General features: G+C 46.4%; 1 protein-coding gene across 1 annotated transcript; it reads left to right on the top strand.

The window, feature by feature from the left end:
- The first annotated feature begins 892 nt into the window (after positions 1-892).
- onecut3b (one cut homeobox 3b) lies at positions 893-11,433 on the top strand. Its single transcript, XM_076745570.1, has 2 exons — positions 893-1,973; positions 11,063-11,433. Exons 1-2 carry the CDS (start codon positions 893-895, stop codon positions 11,431-11,433), a joined length of 1,452 nt encoding a protein of 483 aa, XP_076601685.1.
- Positions 11,434-12,013: the final 580 nt, after the last annotated feature.

Raw genomic sequence — 12,013 nt, forward strand, 5'->3', positions numbered from 1 at the left:
CTTGGTGAACTTCCCGCAAACCCAACCAACGGGCTGTTCCCTCATTGGTCTGCAGCCTTGGGATCCTAACTTACTTTGTGACCTCCTTCACCCCCTCCCAACCTCCCTTTACCGGCCTGCGCCACGTCATTAATCTCTGTCAGTCAATACTTCGATCAGGTTTATCACTAAGCGCGTAAATGCAAAACCATACAGTCCGTGGGAAAACAAAGTTTATCTGTAAGGAACTCCTGTGTCTAGAAACTGATACTGTCTGTATTTCACACATATTCCACGTCAGGCCATCACCTGTGTGACTGTCACATGTGGACAGGTACATGCGAGCCCCACCAGCGCACCTGCCTGCATCCAAACGTCAGAAGCAAGATATGACTGAGATACATCTTCTCAAAACTAAATGATCTGAAAAATCATTTGAAACTGCGGGATGTCCGGTGTGAGACGCGTTTTCACCTCTCGTGTTCTCATCCCAGTGAGGAAGACTATTAGGAAAACTCAGCTCGTGCCCGCCCCACATTTTAAATACACAGAGGCGCGCTCCCATCTCCCTGACACGCGGCTCAGCCTGCTCTTAGTGGAAGCGCTGTTGGACCAGAGATGAGATATAGCCTTGGAGAGCTCCCATCCACATCAATGCATAAAGCGTTCCGGCGCCGCGGAGACGCTCGGTTCTGTACCTTCCTCGGAACATCAGAACTTATCTATACGACACTGGATTGATTGGAGAATTTGAATCAATGGATTGGCATTCAAACGGTTTGGCCACTTTATCGCTCCAGGAGGGCTAGGGGGTAAGAGAGAGCGCGTCCCTGAGTGAGCCCGAGAGACAGGAGCGAGAGACAAGGGGAGAGGGTGGGGAGGGTGGGACAGGGGAACATATATCTTTTCAGCTATGGAGCTCACCATGGAGAACCTTCACAGCGTCTCTTCGCACTCCCAAGCGGGAGACCTCATGAGCTCTCCGCACGCGCGGCCGTCGCCGTCCCCCAGCTCCACTCCCCGAAACCTGGTCTCGCACGCTCCCGGGTCGCGGTCAGCAATGGTCTCCGGCATGGCCTCGCTATTGGAGGGCTCCGGCGGAGACTACCGGACAGACCCTTCTGCGCTGCCCGGACACCTGCACTCGTCCATCAGCATGTGCGAGACCGGGATGAGCCTTAGCAACACGTACACCACTCTGACCCCTCTGCAGCATCTACCTCCGATATCCACCGTCTCGGATAAGTTTCACCACCCGCACTCACACCACCATGCTGCCGCCCATCAACGACTCTCCGCCGGGAACGTCAGCGGCAGCTTCACGCTGATGCGGGACGACCACCGGGGGCTCGCCTCCATGGGCAATCTGTACAGTCACTACCCAAAAGAGATGTCCGTGTCCGGTATGGGCCACGGCTCGCTCTCTCCACTGTCCAGCGGGCTGGGCTCTTTGCACAACACCCAGCAGCCGCTCTCAGCTTACGGTCCGAGCGCGCACATCTCTACCGACGCCAAGATGCTCTCTCCGGTGTCAGGGTTCGAGTCCCACGCCTCCATGCTGTCCCGAAGCGACCAAGAGCACCTGGCCAGGAGTTTAGGGGGCCACGGCCACGGTATGATCTCCAACCTCAACGGCATGCACCACCACCCGCACAGTCACCTCCACTCTCAGGCGAACGGCGCGGTGATGCTGGGGGCCCGGGAGAGGCACGGCCACGGAAACGGGCAGGGAGTAGCGGGGTCAGGCATCCAGGCGGAGGAAATCAACACAAAGGAAGTGGCTCAGCGGATAACGGCCGAGTTAAAGCGGTACTCCATCCCGCAGGCCATATTCGCCCAGAGGATCTTGAGCCGGTCGCAGGGAACCCTCTCAGACCTGCTACGGAACCCCAAACCCTGGAGTAAGCTCAAGTCAGGCCGGGAGACCTTCAGGAGGATGTGGAAGTGGCTGCAGGAGCCCGAGTTTCAACGAATGTCTGCTCTCCGGCTGGCCGGTAAGAAACTGTCCTCTCACTGTTACTATTTCACATTGAAACCGATCAGTCTGAAGTAACAGCCCGGTCACCCTCCACCGCTCGTTTCCAGGTTATTAACAGGCGCACTAAGGTCGCGCAGGCCTAAAAGCTTCAGCACCACGGACAGTTCAACCGGCCAAAACAAGGCGCGACGGTTTCATCTCCCAAATCAACTCTCCTTATTTCCTAAAACGCGGTACAAATTGTTTAAAGAAAGCGAACAGGTGTAATTGTAGTGAATTCAGAGGTCTGGAAAACAACCATATTCATGACTGCTTTGGGCGTGTACATTTGCGTTTACGCTGGTTGTTGTAGACTAAATTTGTAGGTCTATATTTTTGATCGGCAGACAGCAAATCGCCATTGATTCACAATAAACCTCGAAATAGTTGCCCTCCCCCCGACGCCTTTATTTCCACCCTCTCTCTGTGTCCGACTATAAACACAGCCGTGGTGATGGGGCTACTGGGCCAACTAGTTGAGCGGGAGCAGCGGGGTGACCCCAGGCTGCCTGATCAATACGCCAGTTCCCACTCTCCCTTTTAAATGTGGCACACGGATCAATACTCGTATCGGAGCTGAAAGACGCAATAACCGCACGGTCTCTCCGGCTTTGCATTTAACACTCTGTAGTAAAAGCTCTAAATTTAGATCACAGGCAGGTATGATCACTGGAAAGACGCTTCCTCCACAGTGAGTCAGATGAGCGAAACCACGGATTTCATTATGATTTCACCGGATTCAAAAACATTTAAAACACTGATTATTCTATTCCCCGAGCCATGATGCAAGCCTCCTAATCACAGATGTAAAAAAAACTTTAAAAACATGGATTATTCTTTTGAAACTCCAAGGCCTATATATGACCCGCAGATCTATTTCAAAGCAGCCTTAAGCTGCATGAACTGTGTGATGAAATATTGATTGAGACTGGGATGGGGATTGGTAACAGGGACCAGTATAGACGAGAAAATATAGAGAATATAGAGTTTTGATTGATACTGAAAAGCACGGGGAGCACAAGTAAAGGAAGGGTTGCCTTGTATTCCCTGAAAATGACATTTGTGTGTCAAACAGTTTGAGTCCACTGTTGTTTCCCATAACTCAGAACAATACAGTACAGTAAAAATGCTTTCCAGTTATTTCTGCATGGATATTGCAATCTATCAGTTTACGGACAACAACATTAGATTTAGCAGAATCACCACAGTGTCTTTACAGAAGTTTTTATGTTTTATTCTTAAACAACGTGGAATGACGGGGGCTTTAATGTCTCTTATTTACACTGATTACATGAATACTTTTTACAGGAACTGCAGATAGATAGATAGATAGATAGATAGATAGATAGATTGATGAGGATTAGTAGCTGAGGCTGTGAGTGTCATTAATAGTGTAGCTCTGTCCTTTCAGTGTTTGCCTGGCTTTGCACATAGGAGATCAATAAGGCCGTTTCCCCTTCCCAACCCCCTTCTCTCCCACTCCCTGGTGCTCTCCCGGTCTATTTTTCTTTCTTTCTTTCTCTCTCTCTCTCTGTCTCTCTCTCTCTCTCTCTCTCTCTCTCTCTCTCTCTCTCTCCTCTCTCTCTGTCCCTCTCTGAAGCATAATATCACTAATCTTTCACTGGTTAACCTGGCAACAGGCAGGCAGGTTGTTTGGGTTCAGGAGATTGGTGCCATGGAACAAAACAAAACACACATGCACAATAAAAAACTATTGACTGGAGGATGAGGAGAGGACCAATGTGAGCTGTTTCACAAAGTCAAACACAGCCATTTTCCACTCTCCTTGCTCTCTTACCAGAGCCATCCTTTAATGCCCATCAAAACTTGCCTGTGCCATGAAAGATTAATATCAGTCTGCTGTTTCTCATATTTTCTGAGGAATCCAAATGGACCAAATTGGGACGTACAAAAATTCAGGCAACACGGCTTTAAGTGCAAAAGTGAGAAAAAGCAAAACTGACATGTGGATAAAGAGGTGGAAGAACTGGGAGATGCCATTGATTGAGTGAGGGTGGGCAGGTTTGGGCTTTGTGTGAACAGCCAGATAGAGGCAGGGTAGTGAAAGGATCAATACCGACCTTAATAATTGATAAGTATAAGGGAGACGGAGGGGAGAGGGGAAGAAAGAGGGAGGCTGAGAGTGGTGGTGCTGGCGTTGTAACAACATCTTCTAGGTAAGCAAAGTCAAATCTGTGGTTAACAGCTGAGGACCACACACCAGTCTCACAACCTAAACACCATGCCAGAGGGTGTATGTAAGTGGTTTGGAAAAACATTGTTTACACCCCAAACATCCTGTGAAATACCAACAGCAGAGATCTGACACCAACAGGGGTGGTGTAGACTTCCAAGTGCTGAGAACTCAGATCAGATCCTATTTATGAGTTTGGAAAGGAAGCCTCTCTGAGCATGTACCACAAAAGAACTGCAATATTAGCGGTGGAATCGGGGCAGGGAGGCTGATATTCGAACACAAACATCAGAAAGATCAGGGCTTAAGAGCATCTTACAGGAGACAAAGAGCATCAGAGCATCCAGCTGCCTATCGAGTCGTAGTAATGAGCTCTTTCTGCTCATGTCAGCGAATCCTCAAAGCAATCCAAGGTTGTGATGTCATTTGATTTTAAAGGTTGCGATGCTTTATGGGGTTTGTAATGTGTCTTTATGGAGGCATGCGAGCACATTTCACCCAGTGTGTGTGTGTGTGTATGCATGCATGTGTGTGTCTGCGTGAGTGCTTCCACATGTGTGTGTGACTGGGTTATAGAGTGTGTCTGCACTATAGGCCTACATTGTTCAGGCTTATCTGACTCACTCTGAATCGGTATTGATTTCCTCTCCTCTGCTCTCTTCAGCTCTCTCACTCTCCCTCTCTCTCTCTCTCTCTCTCTCTCTCCTTCCCTCCCTGCCTTCCTCCTTCCTCCCCCCTTCTTTCTCTTCTGGCTCTGTACCAGCAGCAGCAAAGCACATCCTTAGCCTTTCTACCCTTATTTCATCTCTGTTCTCTCTGGAACAGACAGGAGTCATTTTGCATAGCCACTACTGGCACACTTGTGTGACATATCATGACACTGAGTATGAATGAGAGTGAATGTGCCCTTATGGGAAAACTTAGGCTTTAATATATAGCGTAGCATAGAAAAGCTTTATATAACTTAATACAAATGTTTGAAATGACCTTTCATGACATAGAAACTGATGAAATTACATATATGTGGCCCATTTCCAAGGCCCCATTCTAGCCAATCACATCTCATTATTTTAACTCAACCAAAAATATGACTGTGTAGAGGATGCAGCATTTAGTTTCGAAATGAATGCCTATAATGAGGCCAGGTGGTATAAATATATGATGACATTCCTCCACTTTGCCTCAAGGTCTCATGATAAACATGAACATGAACATGTGAACAGGCTACAGTAATATTATTGATTGGATTCATTTCTTGATCGGAGCTCTTACAGTAATTCACAAAGTGGAGCAAAGCCAGCTTTGCTTTGTTTAACCTTCAGTTTGTCAGTTTGGAAAAGGCCTCGTGGTGCTGAAGGGACTGTTTCTCTGATCTCAGGCAGCAGCACGCTGGTGTTAAAGGTGCAAAGAAAACCATTAAAGTTACATTAGTCAGGGTTAAATCTCAACTTTTCAGCTTAATTTTTGTTGTCAGTAAGAGGGAATTTATGACACAGAACATTAGACCCTGTAGCTCTCTCTCTCTCTCTCTCTCTCTCTCTCTCTCTCTCTCTCTCTCTCTCGCTCTGTGTGTGTGTGTGTGTGTGTGTGTGTGTGTGGGTGTGTGTACTTAGAGGTTTATTTTAGCGGAGCCTTATTTTAGTGAGACATTATCAGGTTCAGTTATGTAATTTCCCATTTAGTCTATTTTATTTATTAAAACTGCGGACAGGAGAAACCGACACAGACAAATACAGTTCATTCTCAATTCTAATCAAGCACTTTTTTTTTTTTTAAATTATAGCCTGTTTGAAATGTTTTTTTCGTTCAGTTTTCTTTTCAAAAGTTTTATTTATAGTCTACCACTTAGACTATTAATAGTCCCTAAAACAAACCAAAAAAAAAAAAATAAAATAAAATAAAAAATCGATAAAAATCGATAAAGGCCGCGCTTTTTTTAGTATTTGAAGCAAACTCTGTTCAGGGTCACATCAAACTAAAATCTGACCATTTTCCTATAATAAATTAAAATATAATAAATACATAATTAAAAACTTCCAGGCATTTGAAAAAATTAAAGAGACCTTGTTTAAAGCGTCCATTAAACTGCGCCTTCAAAAAGAAAACGTTGAATTTAAACCAGTTCATATCTGACATTTACATCAGTTGTCGTCACTAACAGAAGATTGTAATGAGGCTCGTGACATCTTTCACTGTAAGCTGCGTTTGCACCGAGTTTTATTCTCTTCACTTTCACCGCGTTTAGGTTCTCAAAAACAGCAGGAAATGTGTGATAGGAGCTGATCTGTGGGGTTAAAGTGCTCATTTTATTTTCATTTGTTCTGAGTATAAAGGACACAATGTGGTTTGGAAAAAAGACAAAAACATGTTAAAGTAGCGCAAACCTGGCAGGCGCTTTATGGACTACAATCCAATATCTGATGGGCTGTAAAGCTGCCGATCACTCGTCCCAACAGGCTTCACACTGACGAATACACGAAAGCTCTCAAATAATCCAATCCTAATCAATTGAGAGTATTTTTCTAGGATGCGGACGGTTTGGTTTCACCGCTGCTGTGTGTGTTAGTGCGGGTGGCGTTGATGGTGATCTACCATTCGGGCGTTTTACTTTTCCCAGCAATGAATAGGCCTATAACATGATCAATATAATCAATAACCGTACATCTGAGAGGTGTGACACAGAGTGATTGACACCAAACTGTTTCTCGCCTGCAGTAGTCCGTCCAGGGCGGGAGAGGGTCCGTCTCACCGGACACAAAGCCCGATCTCATCCGTCCGTCCAGGCGTCGACTAGCAGCAGCACGGTGCGGTTAGTTCACCGTCTGCCCCTCATGCCCCATCTGCACACACACACACACACACACACACACACACACACACACACACACACACACACACACACACACACACTGATGTAAATTCCAAGTAAGTTTAGAGCTTGATGCACTCCTACAGCTATAAACTCATAGATTGTTTTATATATTGATGGTTCTCTGCCTTTTGAGGATTACAGACATTTTTGTTTTTTTAAAACAAAAACAATACTTCTTCATTTGGCCACATCACAGAATATAGATAGATGGGCTTTTTAAGTGTGACTTACATCCACTTATTGGCTTTCATCTCTGTTAAATCGCAGTGTGATACCTAGAGGACATGCAGTCGCTGCCATCTGAGAATCTCATGTTTCCTCCTGCACATTCAACGTTTCAAAACACAGCAGGCACAGTGTCTTCAGACAAGCATCCCGTGGTTGACTACAGTCTGAAGGCGGTGTTATTCAGCCTGCTACACACGAAATCTATTAGGTTTATTAGTCAGTGATTAAGGAGGAAATTTAAAGGCCCCCTTCATTCAAAAATGTGTTTTGCTTATTGTTACCTCACTGAGATGTTTGAGCTTCACTGTGCAGAGTTTGACGCTTTCCTCCCTCATCTGCTGCAAGGGTCAAAGTTTGTCTGCGCTCACTGAGCCAATTATAGGTCTATATGTCATTTATGTAAGTGTGATGTGGAAACTTGAAGCCCCCCCCCCCTCCCATGCACCTAAAGGCAGAAGTTGACTTTTCAGGGAAGTAGGACACAATTTATGTCCAGTAGTCCAGTACAACATGAATTCTGGGTTTTTCTATGGTGGGATAATGTAACTTTTGTGTGTGTGTGTGTGTGTGTGTGTGTGTGTGTGGGGGGTAGGGTATTTTTATATGTCTTAAAACACAGCTGGGGAGGACATTTGCTGAACTTGACGGAATATGACGTATGACGATGATTGCTGCCCAATCCAAGTGATTTTTGTCAGCCTCCTCGCTCGTATCCGTGTACCAGGCTACTACCATGCTCTGCAATAGAACAGACAAAAGTCCACCTACTTCCCTTCTCATCTCCGTGTTATAATTGCTCAGTCTTAGACAGTGAAAGTGGAGTGAAGCAGAAACAGCTGCCACTTATGTGATAAAGCCCTTAAAGGAGGCACGAGTAGCCTCTAAGTTAACATGCCGAGCAGCCAGAGAGTTCATCTTTGGATCAGCAAGACGCTGAGATTAAGCAAAGCGGGAGTTGCTTCGTTGACACCAGGACGTATGAGCAAGGGCCACTTGAGACCACTGAGAGCCACCGCTTGTCTCTTCAGGAAAGCCCATTTGGTAATGAGGCAACTAAAGATAGAAGCCTGCAATGGTGTGGTTCTTGTCTCAAGAGGGGTCGCTTTAATGAGCAGCTCCCTTTTTACCCTCCCCTGTGGTCCTATTCATTGCTGTGGACGAGGAACTGTTTAGGGGAGCCTCATTTGAAATGTATCTATTGATTATCTGAAATATGTATTGACCAGGCCCAGGCCTTGTGCTAACCTGCAGGCCTGCAGAGCTGCGTTTGAGCTGATGGAGGAGAACCAGAGTGGTGTTGGCATTGCAAAATGGCCGGTAGCACAAGTTGTTCGAAAACAGGCATTACATATTAAATTATCACTATATTAGCACTAGCATTCAGTCATTACATTAGGGAGTATTGAGTTTGGTTTGAGACAGCACTTAGAGAGCTGAGAGGAGATTCTGGCATGGCTGGGCCTGGACCAATTGAATAAACGTTCCATGAAATGGTTCTGAAGTGCGGATCAATCAATATGGGGGCTATCAATCTGAGGGCAAATTAAAACAATTGAGGAAAAACAACAAGAGGAAAACAGCTGAAGAAGTGGTGGAGGTCTCGGGGTGATGTAGTATCTGCGGAGGCTCTAATGCAGGGACAAACACATAACCTACACTCTGCTGGGGGAAAAAAACATCCTGTCTATTAATTATGCTTTGCTTGCAGTAACAAAGCATGAACAATGCTGAAACACATGCACGCTCACACACAGGCATGCATACACATGTGCACATCCACATCGATCTCCTCCCCTCACAGTCAAATCTGTTTACTGCTGTTGTCTAAACCTGCTGTAAAGTCATCAATCATTTGCATACGCCACCTCCACACTGCAGCCAGCCTTCCTCCCTCTCTCCCACCTTCTCTCCTCTCATCCTCTCTTCCTCACCCACGAACACTTGGTGCACGCGCGCACACTTTTTGTTTTTATTTTATTAGTGACATATCATGAGAGGCTTTCCTTTGTCCTCCTCCAAAGCTCTCAGACTGGATGACTACCACTCTTTCCCGCCACATCTCCTTTGTTCATCCACAGATAAACAATTTCTTCTCCACATGTCTGTCACAAAAGCGCGCTCACGAGCTCTATACTCCCCAGTGCGAGGCGGTGCGCGGGGGCGCACGCACGCACACACACCTCGGTCTCGCGGATCGATGGGGATCGATCGGGTGGGGAAGGGAGCCCTGATTACTGGACCACGTGCTCGGGAGAAAACCGCGGAAAATCGATCATTGCAGCTTTTTAGGGCAGCAGAACAGAACAGACTCCCTCCAGTCTCCACAGCGAGAGCCGAGCCTACTGACGGTGCATCCAGGCACGGCAGACCGCGTCTTTGTCAGCATTTCACATCACGCTCCTCCGGTTTCACCCAGACCCACAATGAAAACCATTTCTCCACAACAACCTCCTTGTTTCTGTAAGAGAATTGCATCATTAGGCCGGGAATTAAACCCAACTGTTCACTGAGAATAATAACAGCCAAACTCGTCAAATCGCCCGACTTTTGTGTGTTGTAGGCTCGCCCATTTCCCACAGACTGCCGGCTACCATCCACTTTACAGTACTGATGACCATTTTCCAAGCCTTACACGTTTTTAGATTGATTTCCTATCCTCCAGGTAGCCACTGGTCTCAGTTCATTTCACCGCACTTTGCAACTTTATAGATATTTGAAACTTGCTTGAAATAGGGAATCCATCCCAATGAAGTCTCCTTAATGTTTGTTTTCTGTACTACTGTCATGTTTTACTGCAGGGACGGTTAAGAAGCTGTGTAGCGTTCAAGGACAGTTCGACATTTGGGTATTGATTATCAAGTGCTGAAAAGTATGATTTCCGCAATCACAAATATAAACAAGCATTTTCGGGGTCAAATCTTGGAGTTCACACCAGCAGGAAATGTGGGCAAAACTGTTTCAAAGTAGGCTTTCACGAGGCTCTTTTCCAGATTAAGACAACTGTTTGCTGTCGAGCAGGTTTCAGATCTACTCGCGTTAATTTTCGTATCACTATGAAATAAATGAGCAAATGCAGCCTGGAAGGTAAGAAATCAATCAAAAAACTCTTAGCATACTTTGGCAAATAGCAGCAATGTAAGACATACAACATTTTAAAGGATGAAACTTGCAAAAGCCAAGGTAATGGCCATTAAAAGGTCCCAAGGGTGGTCCGGTGCCACGCTCGGGAAGCACAGGTTTAGGCGAAATTGATCTTGTGAAAGTGGTACCGTGATCAGATATCTCAGTCTGAACTTTGAGAAAGACGTTTTAATTTGGTCTTTTTCACTCACCAGTGTCCACTCACTGCTTCCCTTTCTGCCTTTCCACTTTTCCCACCCTCTCGTTTGCAGCCTCCTGTCACATGTCACGTAGCACTTTGCAGTTTGTTAATTTCACTCCTTTTGTGTCACACAGTCATGATACAGCCCGCATTTACATTTTAACAATAAGATAAACACATTGTCGCATAACACTAAAACATTCATGCCTGCACACAAACATTTGCATTTCGCTTTCACACTCAGATTTGCCCTTTAACCATTTTGATTGTCATCATTAGGTGTCTAGGCATCTTACCCTTATTGTGTAGCCATATGTTTTATTGTTTGTTAGTTTCCACCAAACCCTGTATTTTGCATGGAGTAAAGAATAGTTTAATGGTAATAAAACTCCTCTCTTTTGCCCTGTCCTCTCTCCTCCTCCTCCTCCCATTCCCTCTTCTTCTCTCTAGCATGTAAACGTAAGGAGGAGGACCGAGGACGAGAGCGCAACCAGGTGCCCAAAAAGCAGCGATTGGTCTTCACCGACCTGCAGCGTCGCACCTTGGTAGCCATCTTCAGAGAGAACCGCCGCCCCTCCAAAGAGATGCAGGTCACCATCTCCCAGCAGCTGGGCCTGGAGCTCTCCACCGTTTCTAACTTCTTCATGAACTCACGCCGCCGCTGCTCGGACCGCTGGGACGCAGAGGAGCACAGTCACGGGGTCCACGGCCACGGCCATGTGCACACTCCTCACGCAAACAGCAACAACAACAACAACAACAACAATGCCTCACCGATCCAACCCGGTACCTCCTCTGCAATCGCTTTCTCCAAGGCCTGACGGCGGCAGGATGGGCTGCTGAACCAATGCATGGAGGATGATGGCGGGGTGGGGGTGGGGGTGGGGGGAATGTTTCTCACTAAAATCATGCAGAGCTACAGGGTGTGTAGCCCCAGTCCTCTCATCTGATTCATCTGCTCGAAGTGCTGATGACTCGTGCAGATGAATCAGATCTTCTCAGCGTTCCGTGTGTTTTCCTTGAACCTGAATGTCACTCATAGGAGGTGGCATGCATTTCAAACAGTGACTCTTCAAACCAAAGATCCAGTAGCTTTAAGAGAGTTGCCCCTAAACAATCACACGTGGCTTTCATCCACCTTAATCCACCTGAAAACCAAAGAAAATCCATCCACGCTGAACCACACTGTGGGTTTGTGTTAAAGCCTTGAAAAGGGGAGGATTTTGCTTTAGGAGCCTCTGCTGGTTTGCCTGTTGTCAGGATGTAAACATACCAAAGAATCACTCATGACAGGGAACCGATAGCTTTAAGACAGGAAACCTCGAGAAGCCGCACGCTGATCTTCAGAAATCAGCCGGCAGATGTGTCTGCTGGGCTGATCAACCACTCGTCATTTCAGGA

The sequence above is a fragment of the Chaetodon auriga genome, chromosome 12, assembly GCF_051107435.1.
Source record: "Chaetodon auriga isolate fChaAug3 chromosome 12, fChaAug3.hap1, whole genome shotgun sequence".
NCBI lineage: Eukaryota > Metazoa > Chordata > Actinopteri > Chaetodontiformes > Chaetodontidae > Chaetodon > Chaetodon auriga.

Bases quoted from the DNA above. Each gene is read 5' to 3' on its own strand.
- onecut3b (XM_076745570.1), top strand. From the start codon at position 893: ATGGAGCTCACCATGGAGAACCTTCACAGCGTCTCTTCGCACTCCCAA. The intron at 1,974-11,062 runs GTAAGAAACTGT...TCTTCTCTCTAG, and splicing joins GTCTGCTCTCCGGCTGGCCG to CATGTAAACGTAAGGAGGAG.